Source organism: Phascolarctos cinereus, unplaced genomic scaffold, assembly GCF_003287225.1.
Source record: "Phascolarctos cinereus isolate Bilbo 61053 unplaced genomic scaffold, phaCin_HiC Scaffold_4;HRSCAF=312, whole genome shotgun sequence".
Taxonomy (NCBI): Eukaryota; Metazoa; Chordata; class Mammalia; order Diprotodontia; family Phascolarctidae; genus Phascolarctos; species Phascolarctos cinereus.
Window position 1 is genome coordinate 209,931,151 of NW_027555847.1, and position 27,646 is coordinate 209,958,796.

At 39.1% G+C, this 27,646-nt stretch overlaps 1 protein-coding gene, 1 long non-coding RNA gene and 1 other non-coding gene across 3 annotated transcripts in view; 1 reads left to right on the forward strand and 2 right to left on the reverse strand.

Moving 5' to 3' along the window:
* The window catches only part of DNAH3 (dynein axonemal heavy chain 3), a 171,528-nt gene that overhangs the window by 84,308 nt on the left and 59,574 nt on the right, over window positions 1-27,646 (reverse strand). Inside the window, 8 exon segments of the mRNA XM_020965369.2 lie at window positions 2,776-2,886; window positions 4,322-4,414; window positions 9,616-9,817; window positions 10,748-10,884; window positions 11,402-11,581; window positions 19,605-19,721; window positions 21,399-21,513; window positions 22,451-22,542. Of these exon segments, the coding sequence (XP_020821028.1) occupies window positions 2,776-2,886; window positions 4,322-4,414; window positions 9,616-9,817; window positions 10,748-10,884; window positions 11,402-11,581; window positions 19,605-19,721; window positions 21,399-21,513; window positions 22,451-22,542 (1,047 nt within the window).
* LOC110193506 (uncharacterized) lies at window positions 1,005-9,239 on the forward strand. The gene is made up of 3 exons (XR_002320476.2): window positions 1,005-1,146; window positions 5,928-6,098; window positions 8,824-9,239. It is a non-coding gene; the product is annotated as an uncharacterized LOC110193506 (long non-coding RNA).
* Window positions 3,308-3,433, reverse strand: LOC144457349 (U6atac minor spliceosomal RNA). The gene has a single exon (XR_013486662.1). It is a non-coding gene; the product is annotated as a U6atac minor spliceosomal RNA (small nuclear RNA).

Below are 27,646 nucleotides of genomic sequence, written 5' to 3' on the forward strand. Positions count from 1 at the left end.
TAGCTAGTGATTATCATGTGTCTGAGGCCACATTTGAACTCAGGTCCTCCTGACTTCAGGGCTCGTGCTCTATCCACTGTGCCATCTAGCTACCCTGAGATCACCTAGTCTAACCCTTTTATTTTACAGCTAAGAAATCTGAGTCCTACAGAACTGGTGAAATGCCTTGCCCCGGTGTCATACAGGTACAGAGAAAAGCTAGGATTCAATCTGAGGTCTTCTGAGAGACAGTATGGTGTAGTAGATAGGATTTTGGACCTGGAGTCAGGAAGATCTGAATCAGGAAGACTTCTAGTCTTATCTTTTCACCTATAAAATGAGAGAGGCAGAATCTGATGACCTCTAAAGTTCTTTAAATTCTAAATCTTTGATCATATAATTCCAAATTTAAGGCTCTTTTTTACTATAGCACATTAATTAATTAATTAATGATTATTAGCATTAAGCAAAATGATTTTAGCCTGCAAACCATGTAAACAAGAAGACAGAGTCTGACATCATTGGTGTGCTAGTAAATGTTTAACAATTGGCTCTTGGAGAAAAATATTTACTCATGACATTTTTAAATTTAATCTGCATCATTAACATTTAGGGTTAAAAAAAAATCAAGCCCTAATTTGTAATACTTGATGATTTCTGAGATATAAATGCCCATACTGAAAATTTAACAATCAGTTTTTCTGAGCCAGTTTAAAGTGTTTCCATTATATCCCTGATCTGACATAAATATCAGAGAAGTAAAGTTTGGAGAGTTATAATCAAATTTCTCTTTCCATTTTATGGTATGTTTCATCTATGTCATATTAAAATAAATGTAATATGTTTTCTTTCTATAAAAATATGCTGTATTTGGAGTCCAAAGACCAGAATTTGAATCTCAGCTCTGCTACTTACTCCCTACGTAATACTTGCCAGGGCAAGTCATTTCCCCTCTCTAGGACTCAATTTCTTCATCTATCAAATTAGACTAGATAACCTCTACATCATCTTGGGTCTGTTTAATATCCCTTGCAGCTCTATATGGATGATCCTGTGCACATTTGTACTGTTCACTCTCTGGTGCTGTTCTTGGTTGCAGCTGGGAAGAAATGCTTCATTTCCGGATGTGCAGATCGAAGTTTCCCCCAGGGCTTAGTGCAGAAATTGGTATGTACTAAGCATTTAATAAATGCTTAAACAATGACAAAAGAAGAATAAATAACTGGGTTCAGAAAGACTATGTTTTCACATAAAGAAAATATTTTCAAAATGTATTAATCTTATCCCTTCCCAAAATAGACTAAAACCCTAAATCTACTTGTGAAATAGCCTCTGAGGCCAAATAGAGTAAGTTAAGTCTATTTACTCTTCTACAAAAGGCCGTGGACCTAGAGTCAGGAAGACCTGAGTTCAAATCCAAATTCCTTCCTTCCTTCCTTTCTTCCTTCCTTCCTTCCTTCCTTCCTTCCTTCCTTCCTTCCTTCCTTCCTTCCTTCCTTCCTTCCTTCTTTCTTTCTTTCTACAGACACTTGGAACTCCTTAGAATGTAGTTTCAGCAGCCCTGATGAGCGTCAGAAGATGAAACTTCTCATTCCCCAACTATGCTGGAGAAATAAAGCATTCCTGGAATTCTACTAGAATAAATAGAAGAGAAATGAAAATCTGAGTACAGACGATAATATTACATGAATCACAAAAGTGGTCAGCTGGCTACTGTTCTCTTCAAATCCATTTTACAAATCCCAGTGCAAGAATATTTCTATGACTCTTTCCAAAAAAAGAAAAAAAGAAAAAAAGCATTTGCTATGAGTTACCCACACCCTTTTTTTTTTCCTTTTTACTTACGCAGCAGAAGAGTAGCACAGGTGTGGTAGAAAAAAATACATGAGAAAGTCAGGTTCTGTGTGACCTTAGGCAAGACACAGCCTCTCTGGGTCTCAGTTGCCTTCTCTTCACAATAAGGAGGTTGAACTTTTTTGTTGTTGAGTCATTTTTCAGTCTACTCTTCACGACCCCATCTGAGGTTTTCTTGGCAAAGGTACTGGAGTGGTTTTGCCATTTCCTTCTCCAGCTTATTTTACAGATGAAGAAACTGAGGCAAACAGGGTGACTTGCCCAGGGTCCCATAGTGTCTGAAGCTGGATTTGAACTCATGAAGATGAATCTCCCTGATTTCAAGCCCAGTGCTCTCTCCACTGAACCACCTAGCTGACCAGGGTTGAACTGATGGTCACGAAAGTCCCTTTCCATTCCCAACATTCTGTGATCTAGGATCACTTGCCTTGGGTATGCATCTTTACTGAAATAAGCCCTGCCCACTAAATCAGCCAGATCAAGAGTGTTTTAGCCCATTAGATATGGAGCAAAGAGAAGAAGAGGGACAAAATTACAAGAGTCAGCTCTGGCGCCTATTAGGGAGAACAACTTCCCTGCTGCTTTAGCCAGCTGGACAACTGAATTATGGTACCACACATCCATCCAGGGCTGAAGAGAGTATCAGGTAGAAGAAATAGAATGAATCAGGTAAACTCTGCCTCTCCTTCCCATTACTCTATGAAGAGCTTCCCTGGCTATGAATAGTCTTGACTGCTGACATCGTCATTAGGGAAAAGGAAGAAAGATTAGGGGATAGGTAAGATGGGAGAAGAAGAGCATCAGTCCAAGTTTTTTGGAGCTGCCTGGGAAATAAAGAAGATTGTCAGGAAATCCCATGGGTCTCTGAGAAGTCTGTTTAGATTGGCCTCCAGGGACCACATTGCACCGTGGAAGGGCAGAAGTGATTCCTGATGGGCTCACCGGTAAGGTATCATTTACAATACATTCAGCAACCTCCGATGTCCAGTAGATAGATGAGACACAGATTACAACTTGCCCAGGCCACTCCAGAACCCACTGCTTTCGAGGAACCTATAAAAAGTCAAAGATCACATAGGTTTAGAGCTGGAGGGGAGATTTCTTTTTTTTTTTTTTTGGTGAGGCAATTGGGGATAAGTGACTTGCCCAGAGTCACGCAGCTAGTAAGTGTCAAGTGTTTGGTCTGAGGCTGGATTTGAACTCAGGTCCTCCTGACTTCAGGGCTAGCTCTATCCACTGCATCACATAGGTGCCCTGGAAGGGAGATCTTAAAGGCCACTGAATCCAGCCTCTCATTTTACAGATGAGGGAAATGAAGCTAAAAGAGTTGATGTCTTCCCACGGTCACACAAAACCCAAGTGTCAGACAGAGGATTTGAACTCAGGTCTTTCTGATTCCAAATCCAGCTCTCTATCATTCTACCACCTAGCTGCCTCCCCTTCCAAAAAATAAACAACAACAAACAAGCAAAAGAACCAAACATGATGGGATGCCACAGAGTAAGTGGAAATACTTTAATTATATGTACTGTAAAGGTCACTAGGACCTCTTCCATCTTTATGAAGAGGAGAGTTAATCTTTTCTCCTTTCACACAACACAAGTCACCCTGGCCTTATTCCTAGGAAAAATATGAGGTCCCTGAAAGAGTATAACCCTTCTGAAGAATGTACAGAAGTGAAAAAAAAATCTTCCCACTCAGAGAGAGGTCTGAAATTCTACCACTAGTGTGGTATTTATTTGGGTTATACATTGTGCCCTCTAGTTTCCTTTTTTACAAAGCAAATACCCTGATGGGGTGACCCATCATATCTTCAATATTTTTGGGTGGGTGGAGTTTCTCAGATGCTTAGCTGATGGCAGGAGAGCACTCCTTTAAGATTATTACTTAACATTCTATTTTGATCTAGGACAATATAAAAATAAGAAAAGGGAGCTCCAAAAGAAACTTTGTGTTCATTCCAACCCCCAGCTGGCACTTAGATGATCTGAGAGACATAACAATCCTAATGATTGTTATTGAGAGAGGTCCTATCGGTTCTGTCTTCCTTAATATTTATTTATACTGGTAAAGATTTGACTGTCAACTTCATTGGTTCACCTTCCCATGACCTCCTGTTTTCATGGGAAAGGAAAGCAAGGCAGAGAAAGGTTAGATGACCTGTCCTATGTCACAAAACAAAACAGGAGAAAATGGAATTAATACCAATTCCCTTCTCTGAGCCCTCTCCAACTCTCAGTGATGTGAGATGGAAAGAGCACCATGTCTGGAGTTAAGAGAATGTGGGTTTGAGTTCTGGCTCTGCCACCCAATACTGGGTGACTTGGGGTCAGTCACTTAACTTCTTAATTAGACTTCCTTTTCCTGGACTGAAAAAATGAGTAGGCTGGATTAGATGACCTTTGAAGTTCCTTCCATTTCTGAATCTAAAGATCCACCAAAAGCTTAACTCCACCAGCCTTGATGCAGGCCATGGACTGGACTCTACCTTGGCATAAGCATCAATCCCTTTTTTCAGCACATGTCGGATACTGGCGAGCATTGTCTGTTCCACCTGAAGAAGCCATTTCTCGACCATGCCCTGGAAGGGAAGAAACACAAACAGAAATGGGCAGTGAGCACAGCGGAATCAGCAGAGACTACAGGAAAGAACCTGGAAATGAACTCAACTTCAGAACATCAGATATAAAGCCCAAACCAGCTCTTCCCTTCCTCAAAACCAAATCTGCTTGTTATTGGGTCTGTTTACATTTTCAAAGTCCTTGTTTTCCTCCTTTCTGAAGTCTGTAATCCTAAAGTGAAAATATAAGACTGACCTAGCAAACATATTCATTTTTGTGACAGGTAGATGCTCTTAGACTTAGATCAATTTTTAGGGGCAGCTAGGTGGCACGGTGGATAGAGCACCAGTCCTAGAGTTCCTAAGTTCAAATCTAGCCTCAGACACTTACTGGTTGTGTGACTCTGGATAAGTCACTTAACCCTGTTTGCAGATAAGGTTTTTTTTTATCTGCACAGTGAGCTGGAGAAGGAAATGGCAAACTCCAGTATCTTTGCCAAGAAAATCCCAAATGGGATTCAGACAAAACTGAAACTACTAAACAATACATTGCCTTTCTGTTAACTCCAGGATAGATGAAGCCTAAATTCCAGAGGTGCATCTGCCCCTGTGACTAGAGGTAGTCAGGTAGTGGAGGGAATAGAGTGATGGACTAGAGTGAGGAAAACCTGAGTTTGCCCCTTCCCTCAAATATGTTTTAGCTTCGTGACCCCTAGGCAAGTTCACTTGTGTCTTTCACCTTCAGTTTCCTCAGCTGTAAAAATGGAGTTAATAACTGTTGAAACTGACTCACAGGGTTGTTGGGACCAAAATGAAGTACTAATTATTATTATTATTACTAGCCAAGTACATATGGAAAATAACCAGCAGAAAAAAATCTGCCCTGTGATAGTGTGTGTCCAAAAGGAGGGGTCTCATTTCACTGGATTGCCTCCTCTGAGTACACACTTAACAGAGAAAAGGAAGAGGAAACTGAACTAACCAGTAGGTTATGCCTCTAGTGGTGGGGAAATGAAATGTACTGTCTTGATTCCAAGGGCGTGGTTGTTCTTCACAGAATTTATCTATCAGTTCATCTTCTGTAACCATGAGGTATAGAAGCTGCAATTATTTTCATGGTGACCTTACAACTCCTTTAGGCAGCTGGTAGATGAAGGGATAGAGTAAGAGATATGGAGACAGAAAGCCCTGAGTTTAAATTCTGCCTCAGACACTTAATAGTGTGTGACCCTGGATAAGTCACTTAAGCTCTTGAAGCCTCAGTTTCCTAATCTGTAAAATGGGATAATAATAGCACTTACCTCTTGGGGTTATTGTGAAGATTAAATGATGTGACAGATACAAAGCATTCTGCACTATACAAATGTGTTTTTTAAAAAATTATTATTATTAGCAGTAATAGTACTTATCATTAGTACAACAAAACATGATGATGGAATGTCCCATGAAATAATGTTTCTTATTGTCTTTGAGTATATCATAAAACCAATTCCAATGCCCACCCCCTCTTTTTTTTTTTTTTTGCTTTTCTTAGATGTACCTGTGAACCCTCCCTTCCATTCAGCTGCAACTTCCTTCTTCCCTCTGGTGCCATTTGTCACAAGAACATCAAGATTGCTATAATTCATTTCTCTTCCAGAAAGAAGTCCAGTTGTTAGTCATTGGACAAGGGTCTCACATTTAAAGTACAAATTGTCAGATTAAGGTTTGTTGATATTGATATTGTTGTGATTCTTAATACTCTCTGCTCCATTTCATAATATTCTGCCACCATTGCTGCTGAAATGGAAGGGGCCATATAAGACTGAAGGCAAATCTTTATTTTTCCCCGTGTCATGGATTGTCATGGCCAAAATAATTGATCATGTGGCCAGCGTCTTCATAGATAACTAGCTTGATACCTCAGGTAATAGACTTAGTCTGTTTCTGGAGCCATACTCAAAGCCTTTCCATCCTGGTAGAACATTCTAGAGCTTACATTCTACTGGCATAGACTTCAAGAGCCTCTATGCCATGATGAGACATTAGGGCAGGATTTTGTGGAGTTGAGAAATATGAGGAGAAATATATGAAGTGGCATGATTCAGGAGGAAGGAGTGAGACTTGGAGATTACACAGGAACTTTATGCCTCTATATCATGAATACTATAACAAAGAAAAGGATTTGTAGGTACTAGAAGTGGTATACATGTTAAAGAATGAAGTAGATTCCATTTTAACAGGCAGGAAAACACTTGTTATTAATATGGGCATTATTCCTGAATTAGCCATCTGGATACAGTCAGACCATTGGGGAGCTAAGATCAGAATTAGTAAAAAGCAAGAAAAAAGAAAAATACTGAGAAAAAGATATGGTGTGCAATTAAAACAACTTAATCCTTAATGATTTAAATAAGCAACTAAAAATGTAAAAGTGGGAAGGAGACAATGGAAATGCCATTGACACCAAATAAAATGTTTCCCCCTAGAAGTTTAAGTGATATAAATTAATTACCACAATAAAGAGACCAAAAGAACTCAGAAAACTCCTTAGTCAGCAAACAATCGATTAACTTGCCAGATATAGAGAGGTGGCTGCCAAAGGCAACAGTGGGTTAGAATATAAAGTTATCTGTAAAATCTTATTTTTTAAAAAAAGTATGGTCGATGGTTATCAATAGTTTTGCAATGTAAAGCAGAGAGAAGCAGTAGAGGGCAAAATGAGCTTAAAGAAAGTATAGTAAGACATCCCAACTATACAAAGTCATCTCAAGGGCATTTAAGGATGAAAATGGAAGGAGGATCACAAACAGAAGAAAAATGGAAAAAAGTTGCAAAACTCATTATGACAAAATATGTTATAATGTTTTCTCCATCAAGGGCAATGGAACCATCATACTTGGATCTTAACTGCACTGTTCTGCTTATAGAGGAGGAAAAATGACTCAAAGAGAATAAAGATGAGAAAAGCAGCAGGATTGAATCAAGTGGATATAGAAGAGACTTGCATTGGAGGCAACACAGTTGTGAGGGCACTGAGGGACAATATATGAGGGGAAGATAAAAGGTGTAGAAAAAATGCTGGGCTCTATTGATACCAAAAAAGGTGACAGAGAAAACATCTGTGACCACTGACCTACATCCCTACTCTGTCTCTGCAAAATCTTTGAGAGTCATCCCATAAAGTGTCTGAAGTAGGGAAAAGATAGAAAAGGTATATTAAAAAAAAAGGTTAGACTCTATTAGTATTGAAAAAGATGACCAAGAAAATATCAGTAACTACTGACAGTTACTGAGATTCCCATTTATATAAAACCTTTATAAGAATCATCTGTACATGAATCAAAGGCATATTTGATCAGGTTATTAGTAGGGAAGAAGAAAATTTTCGTAAGTGATATTCAACAGTGGACCACATCTTTACTATTTCACAACAAACTGAAAGATTATAGAGAATATAAGATCCTTTTGGGCTTCTTGTTGGTTAATTATGAAAAAAAAATTGATAAGACAAATGCCACCTTCCAAATTACCTGGAGTTATACGATTTAATTGCATGGAATGACACTGTGCCATTTAAGAAAGTAAGTTAAATACATGAAGTAGTAAGAATGTGAAAATCCTCTAATTCTATTTAAGACAAGTTGATTTGTGCAATGGAAAAAGGAATGAGAGGAAACAAAGGCAAAACCCCTTTCCTACCACTTCCTTCTTAGAGAAGAAAACTGGTGGTTTTTATTTTCTGTTTTTAGTGGGTCATTATTTTTGCCATCTGACTGATGCAATCTGAATACAAAAATACACAAACAATTGTCCCCAGTACCTGGCTTCTGCCAGGTCTGCTTTCTTGCCTAGTCTAGTGCAAACTAGAGATAGGAAAAGAGAAAACTGCCTGAGATGCTGTTGTCCTATTGCAGAACCAAAACTTTGAACTTCAGCAATCTAGAATCAGCCTAGAATTTGAGTGTCTCCTCCTCTCCCTCACCCCCAACTTCTCAGTTTCAGTGTAATAGGCTGTAGAGGAGGGAGAGATTGGGGCAGGGAGGTTCCAGGAACTGAGATGATAGGATTAGTCACTTGGTCTCTAATCACAAAGAGCTGAAATTCCTCCCCAAATTTGGGATCTGGCCTAGGAGTTTGGGAAAAAAAAACATTTTTTTATAACAGCCTTATACTTAAGGACCCAGACTTTCCCAGTTCTTTCGTGAGTCTGTCCCACTTCCAACCTATATTACAGACAAAAAATAAAATAAAAATCCTTGGTGACTGACATTTTCTCCTGTTGTCTCCATGCCTGGAATGCTTTCTCTCCTCATCTCTGCCTCCTGGCTTCCCTAGCTTCCTTCAAGTGCCAGCTAAAATCCTATCTTCGAGCAGAACCAGGAGAACACTGTACACAGTAACAGCCACATTGTGTGATGACTAACTTTCATGGACTTATCTCTTCTCAGCAATGCAAGGATCTAAGACAACTCTAAAAGACTCAAGATGGAAAATGCTGTCCACATCCAGAAAAAGGACTATGGAGTCTGAATGCAGATTGAAGAATATTATTTGTTCTCTTTCTTTTTTTTTTTTGTTTCTTCTTTCTTGTGGTTTCTCCCTTTGGTTCTTATTCTTCTTTACAACATGACTATTGTGAAAATAGGTTTAATATGAATTTATATGTTGAGCCTATGTCACTTTACCTGGGGTGGGGGAAGGGGAGAGATGGGGAGAAAAGTTGGAGCTCAGTTTCATGGAAGTGAATGTTCAAAACTAAAAATGAATAAATAAACTTATTATTAAAAACAAAAATCAATAAAAATAAAAATGAAGGGAAAAAATAAAAATGAAAAAAAAATCCTATCTTCTAGAGGAAGCCTTTCACAACTTCTCTTAATTCTAGTGCCTTCCCTCTATTAATTATTTCATATTTATTCTGTATATGGTTTATTGTTTATATTTGCTTGTTGTCTCCCCCATTAGATAGTAACCTCCTTAAGGGCAGGGACTGTCTTTTACCTCTTTTTATATCCCCAGGGCTTAGCAAAGTGTTTGGCTTATAGTACATATAACACAAATGTACAAATAGTACATTTATATAATACACAAATATAACATGAATAGTACAAAACCACAAATTTTTTTGACTGGCTCCTTCTCAATTACTACTGACTCCTCACATGTGGCTCTTGACACATGTTTAGAAGCTCTTTTCCTTCCTCCTATAGTCCGATAAAGGGAGAAGGGGAAAATGTTACCTTGGCTTGAACTGGGTAGATTTTGTCAATGAAAGGAACTATTTCCTTCTCTGAGCTGATCATGCCCAAAATTTCCAGTTCTTCATTAAACTCAAGTCTTGCAATTCCCTCAAAGCACTTCTTTAAATGTGGCTGGACTCGGAGGGGATCCTTTGTTTCTGACAAGATCTCTAGCAGCTCATCATTTGATAGGAAAAAGAATCTGTTACCAAAGAGAAAGATGGAAAATGAAATTTCCCTTCAGGGCCAGGAGTTCCACAGAAGTTCTACTCCTCAAACAGAGGGTGTTATCTTGGGTATACAGTGGCAACCTAAGTTTCCTCACTCTTTCCCTCTGCCAATTTTAGATGTGAATCAAATGTAGACATGGCATTGGCCAAAATGGTACCCATGAGTAATGGGGTTGGGGTGCTTGTTGTGGATTGAGAAATGACTGTAAGGAAGGTGAAAGAGAAAGGACTTTCTCTTCCAGGATATATCCCAGCAAGTTTATGGATATTCTAATAACAATGCTGAGAAACAATATGTTTAAATGCTCATTTGAACAGAGATGAGCTTACCATCTTGTAAAATGGCCAACAAGGCTGCCTGATTTGTCTTTTAAGTTCTGCGAGAGCCTATAACGTAGCCTTAAAGCTGCTCATGGCAGAGTTGCCCAATGGCCACAGTGATCATGGAGGGACCAAATTTTCCCATCTCCATGTAAAGATGAGAAAAGTTACCCTCTATAGGTTTATACCCCCCAACTTCTAAATCATGTATTGAATCATCAGGTGTAATGTAATTACAGTAATAATTAGAGAAGAATAGTGGATAGAGAGCTAGCTTCAGAGTCAGTAAGACCTGAGTTCAAGTTCTCACCTGAGATATATGCTTGGGGTATGATCCTGGGAAAGTCATTTAACTTCTCAGTGTCCCAAGCAAGTCCCTAAGACCCTAAGTTTCAGAGTGTATGGCAACATACTCAACAAGTATGTGTTCTATAAACCGTAAGGGGGGACTGAGAAAATGAGTATGAATGTTGCAGTATAAACCCTCCTGTCTCCTGGAAACGATGATTCAAAGGTAGTGACCTCTTTACTAATAGAGAATTGGAGCATGGGCTTCATATAGGCTGGACAGCATGGTGTACCTGGGGAAAAACAATCTTTTCTTCTCCAAATAATCATTCAGTCCCTTCTGGATGTCCTCCAACAGAAGGTTGGCTTCTCTGAGTTTATCCAACATCTGTGGCTGTTCTGTTGCTACAAGCACTCTGGCATCTTTCACCTAGAGAGAAGGGCCCAAAAAAGTAAGACTGAAAATCAAAGAAATACCATTTCCCATACCAACCCAAAGTTACCTAACTGTTCAGTATCTTTAGTTTCCAAAGCTGGCCAGGAAGTCTCAGTATATGGGTCCAAATGGCCTATTACCTGGGGGAATTTATTCCAACTGTTGAACAGAGGTCTTCCAATCCAGAATAGAACTTCCCAGATAATTTATCTTGCAGCAAACTGAGCAGGTAAACTCCCTCAGGGCTAATACCATACATGTACATACCCAATTTAAGAAAGTCTAATTTTTAAGAACGTCTATACTTGATAAAACATTGATTGGGGTGGGGGGAGGGGAGGGGGAGAGTTTTTCACATTACAAAATGATTTACCACAAATTTTTGCCCAAGTTTTTCTTATCCAAACTTCTGTATTACGTTTATAAAACTGGATTTACAGAAATTCAGTCAACCTACAATGTTCCAGGAACAAATTGCTATTAACAAACCTGATGAGAGGCAAGGGCTTACCGCTTGGATCATAATGCCCTTCCAATAACCATCGACAATTCCAAATTTCCTTCCCTCTTCTGGCATTTGTGCTACAATGTCCTCAGAACTGAAGATAGGCTCCAGGTACAACCACGTGGCCTGGCACTTCAACCAGGCATCTAAAATCTCCTGCATTTGGACCAACTTCTCTTCCCATTTCTGTGAATGCAACAATAGCCCTTCTGAGCTATGGACCCAGAAGCAGACCAAAACAAGTTTCCAGGAAATTACCATGCCCAGATATGATGCTATACCAGGAAACATACTTTAAAAAAAACCAAAAAACATATTTTTCTTTTGGTGCATTTAAAGCTGTTTCCCCATCCCCTATGTTGCCTCTCTGCATAAGCATCCAGAAGCCCAAATTCCCAATCTTCATAGGAATTTCATGAAGCTGGAAGGGACCTCAGAGATTATCTGATCCAACCCTTTCATTTTATGGATGATAATTAACTACTAACATTTCTAGCACTTGGAGGTTTGTAAAGTACTTTCCTTACAACCACAGGCAAACTTACAAGTATTATTATCTACATTTCATAGATAGAGAAATTGAGTTTGAGAGATTCAATGACTTCCCTAAAGTTACATAACTAGCAAATGAAAGAGCCAGGATTTGAATGCAAGTGTCTCCTAACTTCAAATCCTTCACTCAATACATTATAGTACCTCTCAGAAGAGGGAATTGAAGTAACTCACTCAGAAGCGATTCACCCAAGACCACACAGGTATTAAACGACAGAATCGAGATCTGAAGCCAGATTGACTTCTTCTTTTCCTGACTTCGGAAGTTCAAACTCATTAGAATTTTAATTTGCCTCAAATTACTTATTATAATACTCCATCAAGTATACAAGGCTTAGATTTTATGCTAGACTTTTTAAGGGGTCTTTGCCCTTTCCCCTTCTGAATTTTTAAGAATATATTTTAATGGAATTGATTATTTTAGAAGAGATCATGGAGGTCGTGCAAGTTTGATGAACTGTCCATGAATGTGCTGGTACTGCTAACACGAACTTGTGAGAGAAAGCATGGCACAAGTAGACAGAAGACAAGTCTTATGGTTGGGGAGACCTGGGTTCACGTCCTTCTTCTGAAACACACACACTGTATGAGTCTATGCAGGTCACAACTTCTTAGTGACCCCATGAAAACTCCTGTAAGGCTATAAGTTACAGAAGTGTTACAGAGATTTAGCTCCATACCAGAAGTCCCCTAGACAGATAGACTTGGTTTGAACCAACAGTAATGACAATTATTCATAATCTTTTAGCTAACATTTATATAGCACTTATTATGTGCCATTTGTTATTTTTGAGTCATTTCAGTCATATCCAATTCTTTGTGACCCCATTTGGAGTTTTCTTGGCAAAATCACTGGAGTGGTTTGCCATTTCCTTCTCCAGCTCATTTTATAGATGAAAAAAGTGAGGCAAGCCGGGTTCAGTGACTTGCCCAGGGTCATATGACTAGTAAGTGTCTGAGGCCAGATTTGAACTCAGGAAAGATGAGTCTTTCTGGTTTCAGACCTGGCACTCTATCCACGGTGCCACCTAACTGCCCCTACTATGTGCTAAGCACTTTACAAATATTATCTCATTTGGTTCTCACAACAAACCTGGGCATTAGGTACTATTATTATCATCCCCATTTTACATTGAGGAAACAGAGGCAAACAGAGATTAAGTGACTTGCCCAGGGTTATACAGCTAGTAAGTATCTGAGGCCAGATTTAAACTCGGGTCTGCCTGACAGCAGGCCTGGTACTCTATCCACTGTGCCACCTAACTGCCTCAGTTAACACTTTTCGGTTTACAAAATGCCATGAGGTATGTAGTACAAATGTTATCACTATTTTATAAAAGAGGAAAATAAGTGATATACCCTGGCAAATCACAGAGCCAGGAATTGAATATAGCTTTTTTAGGCCCCTGAGATCATAGGATCACAGATTTAGAGCTGGAAGGAATATTAAAGTCATCTATCTAACCCTCTTATTTTATCAGTAAGGAAACTGAGACCCAGAAATATTAAGTGACTTGTTCAAGGTAAGGAATGGTAAAGCTTGGATTGAAACTCAGGTCCCCTAACTCTGAATCCAGCAATCTTTCCACAACATTCTTCTTTCCATTCCATCAATAGGACTACTATGGTGTAAGATTTATAGTCTGGTCCCCAGCTCTGCTGGAGCATATAAAATTAACTGATATTTACCCAGTATTCCCTATGGAAACAAATTGCATTGATGAAAATATCTGTGTAGATGTGGCTTTAATGCTATTTCTGGTATTACTATTTTTGTGGGAACATAAACATACAAAAAAAAAATCTAACAGAACAGAAAAAACAAGTCTGTCCTAAACAGTGAAATTTCCTTATTAAAAAAAAAAACAATCAAGGGTCAATACTGTTTCTTTCCAACTCATTGGTCATTGAGGCTTGCCAGGCATAGGTAGGCAGTTTCTGCCCCACCCCCACCCCCACCCCCATCCGGGTCTGTGTCTTCAACAGTATAGGGAGCTCTTGGGATTATATTTCCAGAAGGCACTTAAAGAGTAGTGGCAGGGATTGTGGAGTCTTGGGCAAGAAACTGAAGACCATGGGGCACAGGTTATATTTTCCTCACTGTTACCAAATGAAAGCAAAGGAAGAAGAAGAAAAAATTTATTCTGGGAAAATTAACATCTGGCTAAGAAGATGGTGTCTGTGAATGAGATTTGGGCTTCTGAACCATGGCTTAAAATATAGGAGTGAGAAGTATACTTAACAGAGGTTAGTGAGAATGCATTTGCTAGGTGTCTTGCAAATCTAAGTAAAAGGGCTTTAAACTAAAAAGAATGGGACAGAGACTACCTGTGCATATTTTCCCAAGTTAGATACCACAGAGAATAGCTACAAAGAAGGAAAAATAGCAGCTGAGCTATACAGAAGTTCACATCTAGGGTAGTGAAAGAACTGGAAGATATGACCCACTGAGCCCCTATCAGAGACAAAGTCTCTGAAAGAGCTAGCAGGAAATCCATGGTTTCAAATATCTACACACAAATATTGGATTTAGACTACAAACAAGAGAATATGAAGTTTTAGCACAAGGGAGTAAATTTGACTTCACAGATATCACTGAGACTTGGTGGGATGAAACTCATGGACCCTGGCTCCAGGTACATACGTCTGAACCAAAAGAAACAAGACAAGTAAAAAAGGGAAAGGGGTTAGCCCAAGGAAAGAAGAAAGGAAGGAAGGAAGGAAGGAAGGAAGGAAGGAAGGAAGGAAGGAAGGAAGGAAGGAAGGAAGGAAGGAAGGAAGGAAGGAGGGAAGGAAGGAAGGAGGGAAGGAAGGAGGGAAGGAAGGAAGGAAGGAAGGAAGGAAGGAAGGAAGGAAGAAAACAAGCATTTGTTAAGTGCTTAATACGTACTGTGCTAAGTTCTCTACAAATAGAATCTCATTGGATCCTCACAGCAAAGCTGGTAATTATCACCCCATTTTATAGTTGAGGAAATTGAGGCAAAGAGGCTAAGTGGCTTGTCCAGGGTCACGTAGCTAGTAAGTGTCTGAGGTAATATCTGAACTTAGTTTTCCTGAGTCTAGGTCCAGCACCCTATTCACTGCACCACCCAGATGGCTCTATTGAGAAGGTATATTTATTATGTGAGGAAATCCACATAATTTCCTGTAGCAGAAGCATGAAGGAAAGTCTTTCAGTAAACGGATAAAGAGATGTGATTTTTGTCATAAGAGTATACTATATACCATCTATATAGAAAGAGGAAATAGATAGGAGTTTGGGAAATAGGTCACAAGCCTGGTACAGGGGTGTGGTATAGTTTATGGAGGTGGACTTCAGTTATCTAGATATCTGCAGGAGCTCTCTCCTTCTCTTGCCTCAGTAGGTATGAGAACCAACAAGCAGGAAATTCTATTAAGGATCTCTCACTAACAGAGAGGAATTAGTTGCAGATGTGGAAATGATGAGACCTGAAATGGGTATAGGGGGGAATGGCTACTCTCTCCTAGAGTTTGCAAAAGGAGAAAATTTCCAGGCATAGTCTGATATGTATTCAAGATTTTTTTCGGAAAGCAGAATTCAGGGGAAGAATAGGCAGTACCCTCTGGGCTAAAATGCTTCAGAAGTCAGCTGAGAAATTTGCTCAAGAATAAAATGTTGAAGACAAAAAATAGAAACAATTCCAATAAGGAAGGGGAAAAGGGATTTGTCAGTCAGTCAAAAAAACATTTATTAAGTTTCTACTATGTGCCAGGCACTGTGCTAAGTGCTAGGGATAAAAAAAGAAAGGCAAAAGACAGTCCCTGCCCTCAAGGAGCTTGCAGTCTAATGGAGGAGACAACATGCAAACAATAGACAGACCAATCAAGTCAGATTTTAAAAAAAAATCTAGAAGCTAGGTACATAACTAAGCATAAAAATAATAGTGTGGCATAGTTCTGTAAAAATAACGTCAGGAGTACTAATGCTGGGAATGAGCTGAGACTGTTGAAAGAATCTAAGGACAAGAAAAAGTTCTTTGGGGTTTTTTTTTAAGTTCATTGGGAGAAAAAGGAAGAGCAAAGAAGGGATAGAACCTTTGCTCTGGGGTGGATGGGACGACAACTGACGACAGAAAGAAGGCAGAGCTGCTCATTACTAATTTTGCTTCTGTTTTCTCTGCCAAGGAGGAAGACAGTTGTACTGAAAATGACTCAACAGCAATGACTAAGGAGGATTTGAGGTCCAAGATAAGTATGTGGATAGAAAGAGATCAGCTAGTTGCCTTTGATAAGTAGCCTAGCCCATGTAAACCACATCTAGGGTAGTGAAAGAACTGGCAGATATGACCCACTGAGCTCCTATCAGTAATATTATAAAGGTCATGGAAAACAGGAAAAGAATTACAAGAGTGGAAAGGGGGGTGGGGGTGGGAAGAAAACAAGTCTGCAAATTAGAGACTTGACTTTGATTCCAGGAAAAATTCCAGAACAGATCCATAAAGAGATGATTGGCAAATGATTAGAAAAGGAATTAGGGATTACAGAGTCAGCACAGCTTCATCAATAATAGGTCATGGCAGATCAACTTTATTTCCTTTTTTTTGGCAGGATTACTAAACTAGCAGATGAAGGGAAGGCTACAGATATAGTTTACTCTAGATTTTAGCAAAGCTTTTTAAAGTGTCTCATATTATTCTTTTGGAGAAAATGAAGAGATGTGGACTAGATAATACATTTAAATGGCTTCAGAATTGGTTGGATGAATGGCTTCTAAGAGTAGTTGTAAAGGGTTAATTAATTATTAATTATTAATGTGGCAGGAGGTCTCCTGTGAAGTACCCCAGGGGTCTGAACTTGGCCCTGTTCTGCTCAACATTTTTATCAATGGCTCAGATAAAGACATAGAAAGCGTATTCATCATATTTGTAGATGACACTTTGCTGGGAACCTGGATAATGAAGCTAGAATCCAAAAGGATCTTGACAGGCTATGAGATAAAATTTACTGGGGATAAATGTATACTCTTATGGTTGGTTACACAAAATCAACTCCCCATAGACAAGATAAGAAAGGCAATGATTAGACAGTAATTGCTGTGTAAATATCTGGGGGTTTTCATATACTTCAAGATCCATGTGAGTCAACAGTATCATGTGGCAACCAAAACATTTTAGGCTTCATTAAAAAGAATACAGCTTCCAGGAATAGGGAAGTGATAGTCCCACTGAAACTTGCCCTCATAAAACTCCTCCTTCATATTCAGTTCTGGGGATCAGAGTTTTGAAGGACATTGGTAATCTGGAGAATGTCCAAAGAAAGGGAAACCCAGATGGCCAAGGGCCTCAGATTCATGCTATATGATAATCAGTTGGAGGAACTAAGGAGTTTTGGCCTAAAGAAGAGAAAACTGGGGGAGTGATGACAATGGGGAAGTGGGGTATGACAACTGTCTCCACGTATTTGAAGGGTTATCTGGAGGAGGTTATCTGGTTATCTGGAGGGAAAAGGCTTAGACTTCTCTTGTTGGCACCAGAAGGCTGAGACAGAAATGGATGAAAGTGGTCAAGAGGAAAATTTAGACTCAAGATCAGGAAAAATTTCCTGTGGAGATTTCCTTCTGTGTAGGCTAGACTTGAGGGCCAGAGGTCTCTTCCAGCTCCCAAATTATGTGATACTATGGAAATTCCCTATAGAGATGCAGCTTAGCAATTCATCTGTAACTTAAATTTAAAAGAGTTTCTTGAGGCCCTTTTAGGTTAAATGACTTTGACACAGTCACCAAAGTAGTATGAGTCAAAGGCAAGACTTGAACCTTGATCCTTAGGACTTTAAGACCAAGGGTAGGATCAAATGAAATAATCTGTGTAATTCTGTTGTTCAGTGATGTCTAACTCTTCATGACCCCATTTAGGGTTTTCTTGGCAAAGATACTACAGCGAGATGTTATTTCCTTTTTCAGCTAATTTTACAGATGAGGAAACTGAAGCAAACAGGGGTAAGTGACTTGCCCAGGGTCACAAAGGCCACATTTGAACTCAGGAAGGTGAGTCTTTCTGACTCCAGGCCTGGTGCTCTATCCACTGTGCCATCTAGTTGTGGTGCAGTGTAAAAGTGCTTTGCAAATCTGAATAGATAAAATTAAAAACCTTAAAAAAAAACCCTTAATAGATAAAAGTTAACTGTTGTTATTCATGGGACGGAGCAACATTGTGATTTTGCCCTATAAATACAGATCTACAGCTGTTCTACAACTGATGCTAGCCTTAGTTGCCTGGGAATACTGAGATCTTAAGTAACTCAACAATGGTCCCACAGTTATATGTAAGGGGCAAGACTTAAAGTCATCAAGTCTTCTTGACTATTCCATTATACCATACTACTTCCTATTTATGATTAATTTCAAGTTTCCCCCTAAAGACAGGCAGAGACTTTGGTCGGGAGTGGATAAGCCTCCACACCTCTAACCTTCCCTTCTGTGTGCATGTGTATGTACTTTATGCCTTGGTTTTGGGGAAAGAAAAGGAAAGGACAGAAAGGGACACCATGTCCTACTTTCCAATAGTTTTGGGGAGGTCTTGACCATCATACTAGTTTAGCATAGTGCCTGACACGTAACAGGCACTTAATAAATGTTTAATGATTGATTGTATGATGGGAATTTTTTCCCTTCCTTTTATTAATTTTTATTATTCAGGACTCAGAACTATTCCTCCTGCAACTTTTGGTTAACAGAAAGCCTATTTTCTGTTAATATTAACCTCACCTGACTCATGGAATAACAGTTTTAAGAGAAGACTTTTGACATTTCAGATATAAGGAACCAAATTCGAGGAAGAATGGAATACAGCACCTTTTTTTTCTTTTTTAGGCAATTGGGGTTAAATGACTTACCCAGGGTCACACAGCTAGTATCAAGTGTTTGGTCTGAGGCTGGATTTGAACTTTGGTCCTCCTGACTTCAGGGCCAATGCTCTATCTACTATGCCACCTGGCTGCCCCGAAATACAACATTTTTAAAGCCTCCCCAAAAAGATTTTATCTGTGGATAAATTTCTCTGACTCCAAGTCTCTGTGACATATAAATCTCTTTTTCTCAATTAGCCTACCATAACTTTTTAAAAATGTAGCCTGGTAATGTAGGGTTTTGCAAACTCAATGTTTAATCTGGAACCTTACTTAGTTTACCTATACAGTCAATTTAACTAGATTTGTTTCCTTAGGGGATGTATTTATTCTATGGTTTTTTTTTCAACTTTTATGACATCGAAGGAAACATGGAATTATGAATCTCTCTTTTTTTTAACTTTTATAGCCTAAAAAATGCAAAAGATTACAACATGTAAAAGAATTATCTTTCTGCCATGATTTTGTCTATAAAAATCCTCTTTAGAATTGTAATCTTTGTTCAGGGTTCATTTTTCTGAAGCCTGAATCTGTGCTTAAGCATAATAAAATTTAGGTTTTTACCTCTATAGTTTCTGTGTTGTGGTAGATTTATTTAGGAGCAGTAACTACTACATGAGTTCAAAAAGGAGATTATTTCTCCTTGCTGACTCCTTTTCAAAGGAAACCATAATTCTTAGAAGAGATAGAGAGCAGGATAGTTCAACCCAAGCAGCTGAGTTTGTGGGAGTTTTGTACCTTGAATGAAGAACTCAGAATACTTTAAAAAAAAATCTAACCTACATCCTCTTACCCGAGCTTCAGTTTCTATTGGTTTGATGAAAGGTGACCCACACATGGTCTGTGTCTTTATCACGTGATCATCAAGTAATAGCTGAATGTCATCAATTGAACACAGGATATTCATGTCCTGCAAATACAGAGATTCTAATTAAGAATATCACAAGAACAAAATGTTCAATATAGTCATTCTTTTTTAATAATAACAACAATAACAATAATAATGTCGAAAGTGAATTTTGGGGAAAACATGATTGACTCCATTTTTTGCTATATTTGCTGTTATCATGTGAATTACTGGTATCTCCCTTCCCCTAATCACTTTGAAGTTTCAAAGGAACTCTCTCATTTTTCTTAATCCTATCTAGTAAGATACATACAGGCTCACTAAGGCTGAATAGGAGCTTTAACAAATGCAAACAACTGACTGATAAAGAAGATACAATTTTTCAAAATCTTATAAGAGTGAATTTTGAAAACTATCTTTACATGTAATTGGAAAAAATAAAACACTATTAAGTGTGGGGAAAAAAAGAAGATAGTTTTCTTTTTTCTGCTGTACAAAAATTTAAGCATGCTTTTTCTTTTGCTAAAAATGTACCTTTTCCCTACCTAGATGTCCTATCCGGTCTTACCCAAAACTGTCTTGAGTCATGTAGCTCAGGAGCAGAGACTAAATAAATGTCATCCATGGAATTGTGAGACACACCCGTCTATCACTTACTGGATGGGGTATGTCACTCTTGAGAGGATAAGTAAACTGCAGTGTGCCTGGCTCTCTGTAAGCTGCACTGGCTTTATTCATGCAGTGGCTAGCAAAGACTGAAAACTTTTGCAACAATGATGATAGCTAACATTTATATAGCACTTACTATGTGCTAGACACTGTGCTTACCACTTTATAATTATTATCTCAGGGTAGGTGCTATTATTATTCCATTTTACAAATGAGAAAACTGAGCCAGACACAGATTAAATGACTTGCCCAGGGTCATATAGCTAGAAAGAATCCAAGGTAGAATTTGAACTGATATCTTCCTGACTGGGCTTGGTGCTTTATCCACCTAGCTGATAAGAAGAACTCTGGCCCTGTTTCTGTATCAGTTAGGATAGGAATCAATTTCTGTTGCATATAATCAGTATGTCCAGGTATAATGGAATTTTTATTTTCCTAGAAAATAGATTTTAAGTGATTAATTTTTCCACCCCTACCCCCACTATGATCATAGCATAAATATGTGCATAGAGGTCACAGCTAATCCAATGAGATAATAAAAATACAAGGGATTATCACTATCATTAATCTTCTGTTCTAGTGGTCAACAAATGTGAATTTTATTTATTTATTTTCTCAAACGTGAATCTTAAAAGATGAGCATGCAGACACACAGGAACATCCCTAGTTAGGTGGGGAAGCCAGGAAAAATCCAGTATTCTCCCCACCTGGAACTAGAACAGTGCCTGGCACATAGTAGGTGGTTACTTGATAGATACTTGTCAATCAATTGATTGTGCCATGCTCCCTCTGGCTCCCTATATCCAGTAAGTTTCCTGTTCTTTCTCTATAGACCTTCAGGTTTAGCAATTCACCCCTTATTATCTAATAAGTACTGGGTTTTTTTTCTACAAACCTTCAGGTTTTTAGTAACTCACCCCTTGACAGGTAGATGGTCAGAATATGAAATAAGATATGCATTAACGTTCAAAACTTAGTAATAGAGTGATTGCAAATTGGTTCCCTCTTCCTTCTCTGCCTCCCCCAACATCTCTATGAAAACATCATGGTCAGAATATCTGACTAGCTCACCGTGTCCCTGTATTTCGAAAAGTTAAAAACCATGTTGGCCCACTCAGATTTCATTTTATCCATGTTTTTCTCCAGGGAATATTCCTTACTGGCTGCTGCACTAATAGGTTCAAGTCTAAGTGGAAAGAAGAAAAAGAAAACAACCCAGAAGAGGTATTTTAACACAGCTTTGAAGAAATTCAGAAAGCCCTTGGCCTTATTAACACTTTTTTTTGACCCACCAGGGAGGAGCACAAGCCCTCTACAGAAGCTATCAGGGTCATTGAAATGATGCCTCTCCTGGAAGAGAAAATATGAGGCTCTAAAGAAATACCAGGTCTTGGGGCCATTTTCTATTTTTATTTCCTGCCCATTCACCCAGGACCTGGTTTCTTTTAGGGTCTGTCTAATTTGCTGCAAACAACTTATCTGTCCCCTCTCTACTATCCTTATCACTTACCTTTTATTACACTCATATGTGCCTAGAATTTACATTCTCCATAAGACTATAAGCTCTATGAGGTCAGGGAGTTTTTGTTGCTCTGTCTCCTGGCTTAGCACTGTGTTCTGCACACAGTGTATATGTGGTGTTTAACTGGATTGAATTCAGCCACAGGGCCTATGTTTACTCTCCATTGCTTTAACCACATCCAATACCCCTTATCCACTTATTGTTTTTCAGTCTCTTCAGTTGGGTCTGACTGTTCATGACCCCATTCCCTAAACAGGTGGCATGGGATATTTGAAGGCAGAAGGGAAACTCAGAAATATCCCACTTTTCATTTTAAGGGATTTCCATTTTACTTGGGTTTCCTTTGTTTGGGGGGGTGTTAATTGTTGTTCATTATCCCATCTCAATTTCATAATTTCAATCATACATATGCAGCTGAGAATTAATACTTTGTTAATACTAATGATACAATGTAAGCCTTATTAAGAAATATTATGAAACTATAAATGCAAAAAAAAAAGAAAGAAAAGAAAAAGGAAAGGAAATGTACAGATATGTGGCATCTCACAATTCTTTTTGGTCCATGAAAAAAATCGTCTAAAGGAAGAGTTCAATCACTTACTTATCAATAAACTTGCTCATTCCAAATTCCAGCATGTTTAAAAGACAAGTTGTTTCATCTGGATTTATTTCAGTCCCCACTATTTCACTGATCTAAAAGAAAGGAAGAAAATAGATTAGATTATAGTGACAAGAGCTAACAACGAACCCTTCTCATAATACTTTCACGACTTGCAGCATGAAACTCAGCTGTGTCTGACTCTTCAGGACTCCATTCAGGGTTTTCTTGGCAAAGATACTGGAGTGTTTTGCCATTTCCTTTTCCAGCTCATTTTCCAGATGAGGAAACTGAGGCAAACAGGGTTACGTATCCAGGGTCACAAGGCTACTTGGTCGGTTGTTGTCTTTTGTTCTCAAAAAGGACCAAAATAATGTCACTATGTTGGGGTCAAGATACAATGTGTCTGACATGGCTGATCAGACCAGTATGAGCTCAAAAGGCTCCACCACAAGTCAGGCTCAGGACATTTGTAGTAAAGATGTCTCTAAATCTGTGCATAAGTGCCTGAGGCTAGATTTGAACTCAGGAAGATGAGACTTCCTGATGCCAGGATTGGCACTCTATCCACTGTGCCATCTAGCTACCCTGCAGCATGAAGACCTGGATTCAAATCCCACCTCTGAGGCTTACTAGCTCTATGACCATGGACAAGTCAATTAACTTCTCCGTGTCTCTGGCAACTCTCTAAGACTTATCTAAATTTAGGAGGGGTGGAAGTTTTCTACCTCTTCTAGTAGCAGAATTGTTTCCCCAACAAAAGGTATGTTTGAGGTTTGGAAAGTTACATATGTTACCTCATTTGACCATCATGACAACCCTGTAAGTTTGGGCTTCCAGTTATTATCCCCATTTTACAGATGAAAACACTGAGGTAAACAGTTTAAGTGACTTGATCATGACTATATATAAGTGTTAGAGACAGAATTCAAACCCAATTCTCTCCTGATCCCAAGTCCAGTACTATTCTCCATACAACAAAAAGATTTTTCATGCCAGAAGTTACCCATATGGTTTGTTTTAAGGCAATGGGAGTCACATCAACATTCTTCCAAGTTCCACAGCATGGAATCCTGACATTAGAGGTTCACACTGGTGATTTAAGTACTGTCTTCTCCAGGTCCCTGTTACAAGGTAAGTTCCTGCTGGGAGGGGCATCATACTGTCATATACCTCAGTGGAGGAGTCAATGAGTTGAATGTTCAGTGAGAGTAGAGACTTGGAGAAACATGAGAGCCCTGTACCCTTACAGCAAGTAGGAAAGGGGGGGAAGGATGCAGGGCACATCATGGGGAGAGAGGGGACAGGGTGAAAGACAAAGTAATCTCCGAAGACACACATCAGGATTTCACAATTTTGCCTCATGGTTAGATATGATAGAACCAAAGAAGGCTGAGTTAGAAGGGATCTTAGAAATCTCTATCTACCTTCTTCATTTTATAAGAAAACTGGGGCCTCGAAAGACTTGACTTGCCCCAAATTACCTAGTACCAAATTGCCAAATCACCTTATTTTTAAAGCACTTGACAGCAAGAAGTCAGGTTGCCTTAGCATTTCTTATTCCCTGTGTTTCATATTAACCATCTCCAGGAATGTTAATTAACACGGATAAGGAGCTTTAAGCTTTTTGTATATTACTGATTTGATCCTTATGTGTGAGATAAATGCTTTTATCTCCATTTTACAAATGAGGAAACTGAGGCTCAGAGGGATTAAGTGAATTGGTCACACATCTAATAAATGTCTGAATCAGGATTGTTTGGTTATTGGCTCCAAGTCTGGGGTGGGCAACTTGAGGCCTTGAGGCTACATGTGGCCTTCTAGGTCCTTGGGTGCAGCCTTTTGACTGAGTCCAAGTTTTACAGAACAAATCCTTTTGTTGTTCTATGATGTTTGGATTTGGTCTCGAGACTGCAGGTCATTACTCCTGCATTATACCATCTATATCTTTTGTGTTTCTCAAGCCAAAGGGGTCAGGTGGAAACAATACAGTGACTTCCTTTAGTCACATATGAAGTTTTCCTCTGCCCTGCTCCACTCCCAGATCAAATTCCTTCCTAGAACAAAGAGAAAAATTAAGCTTGAACTCGCCCCCTCACAACCTCAGCCCATCCTTGCTCTTTTGACAACCAGATGATGACAGCATCAAGGTCCTCACTAGAAATTCCCAAGCAGCCTTCTGTGTCATATCCCAAACACAGGGCATGAAGCCTTCTTACACTAGCTAGGGTCTGCACCAGGCATGGGTTCAAGATAGTTATTATAGGAGGTAGCCAGTCAGAGAGGATCTGTAGCTGGATGTTCAACCCCCTTATTTTACAGATTAAAAAAACAACAACAAAAACCAGAGACCTAGAGAAGTTAAGTGACTTAAGGTTATATACCAGATAAGTAAGCTCCAGATGTGGGATTTGAATCTATGTCCTATGATGCCAGAGTCAGTGCTTTTTCCACTTTTCAACATTTATTGACTACTACACCAACAGGAACGTCAGGTAGGCAGCGCTGTAGTACACAGAGTGCCAGGCCTGGAGTCAGAAGACTCATCTTCTTGAGTTCAAAGCTGGCCTCAGATACTTACTAGCTGTGTGACCCTGGGCAAGTCACTTCACCCTTTTGGCCTCAGTTTCCTCACCAGTAAAATGAGCTAGAGAAGAAAATAGCAAACCATTTCAGTATTTTTGCCAAGAAAACCCCAAATGGGGTCGGTCCCTAAGAGTCAGATATGACAAATGACTGAACAACAAAAAATGTCTACAAGAAACTTACATTCTACTTAGAGGAAAACAGCATGTGCCCAAATGATATATTTAAGCTATTAAAACTTAAAACTTGCATTAAGACTTTTGTGACACCCTGTACTACATCATCATCATCATCATCATCATCATCATCATCATCACCATAGCTAATACTTATATAGCATGTACTATGTGCCAGGCACTGGGCTGATTGTGCAAAGTAAAATATATCCAAAGTAATTAGGGGAAAATGGTAGGGATGGGCAGGTGATCAGAGAAGGATTCATTTAGGAAATGACACGAACTAAGCTTCAGATGAAATTTTTCAACTTTCCTACTAGAACCCTGTAGAGTTTTCACTCCATGAGAAAACCCAAGTGTCAACTTCTAAGCAAAATTGTTCTGTAATATTGTTCTCCTGAACTATGCAGTTAAAACCAACCATTTCTCTGCAGTACAACTTGATTTTATATATGTATATATATGCATATATATATATATATATATATACACACACACATCTATATATGTATTTTATATATGTGAGAGAGATAGAGGGAAAGGGAAAGAGAGAGGAAGAAAGTAAAGATAGCACTGTGATTACAACCCCACCTATAAGATGGACAGATTAAATATAGCACTTGCTCTGGGCAAAATCATAAAGTATGCAGAATTTGTCTATGATGCCCTCCTTTCAGTGCCTTTTTCACTGCCTGCTCATCCTACCCTCCGGGCATCCAGGTGGTCTATCAGGGAGAATATCAGTTCTCTCCTCCCCCATATTCCTCAGTACCAAACATTCCACCGTTCTGGTGGCTTAAGCATTTCTCTCTCTGGATCCCACTTTCACAATATAAGTACCCCTTGAAGGGGTACTGCATTGTTACTGACACCTTAGTTAGTGACCCAAGGCTTATTGGTCTTACATTTTTTCACCTTCTAGGACAATGACATTTCCTTGGACTCATCCCCTCAGGGCCAGGCTCTCTGTGCCTTATAGAGGAATAGTTAGCTAATCTGAGCAACTAAAGCATTTTGATATACTTGGAAAAGTGTGGGGAGGTAGAGCCATGGGCCTGCCTGCCTGTCTGTCTGTCTTCCTTCCTTCCTTCCTAGGTAATATGTAATATATGCGCATTCTGACAGTGACCTTGAGGCCCAAGAATCACCCCCATATTTGGGGATTCCCCATAACTGATTCCTATTATGGTGATTCTAGGTCAGACAAGAACAGAGGATAAGTCATGGTGTCCACTAGGATCCTTTTCAAGACCCTCAAATCACAGCACTATCAACACATAGGGTCAATCCCCCAGAATGATCTTTCAGAGGACTTTTTCTATCTAGCTCTTAGGGTCTGTGATTCCAGTAGCCACACAGTGAGATTTATTTCAGTCTGTTTTCACACCACACATCACCCTCGCACTTCAGTGTGTATAAAAATCCCAACTATTTTTAGTGGAATATTTGTTATTCGTATTTATAGAATCCAAAGGTTGAAAGGAAAATCAAAAGAGGTTTTCCAACGGAGAGGGACAGTACTTAGGCCAACTCCAAAAGGTGGTTATCCGCACTCCTTTGTAAGAGCCTGGGCAGGTGCCTCAAGTCCAGGGAGCTAGGGCTTCTCCCCTTTGTGGAGAGGTTTTCCTTTGCATCTATCTTAATCTCTTTCTGCTATTTAAATCTCTCATTCCCATGTTGGGCATTCTGTATATAGCCTTCATCTGAGAGGCAGCTTGGCTTACTAGACTGAGTGTGGAATATGGAGTCAGGAAGACTTGTGCTCAGATCTTGAGAAACACTTAGCAGGATGATTCTACCTGGGTCAGTCATTCCACCTCAGTCAGCCTCAGTTTCCTTGTGAGTAAAATGGGAATACTAATTGTTGTGAGGAGCAAATGAGATAATATATGAGTAACATGCTTTGCAAATCTTAAAGTACACTATGTGGTACCTATTATCATACTATTATTATCATCTGTTTGAAAAAGGTGACAAGATCACCCATCAAACTAAATTATGGCCCTAGTCTAGCATAGTGATTCTTAAACCTTTTGGTCTCAGGACCCCTTTACAATCTTGAAAATTACTGAAGACCCTTAAGAGCTTTTATTTATGTGGATTATGTTGATCAACCTTTATTATTTTAGGAATTAAAACATTATTATTATGAAAAGAGTTTAATATTTATGGACCCCTTGAAAGGGTTTTAGAAATACCTAGGCATCCCCAGACCACACTTGGAGAAGCATTGCTTCTATATAATCATCCCAGTTGGCAAAATTATGAAACCCAGCCTGGTTGATTATTTGATGGTAGCTGTTACCATTGTTCTCCTTGCTTTTCCCATGATCACTGGGAATTGACAACAGGGACAAGGACAGCATGGGTTATGGAAAATACCCTTGTTCATGACCTGCGTCATGATCCCTTCAACCCAATCTCCTCCTATCCCATG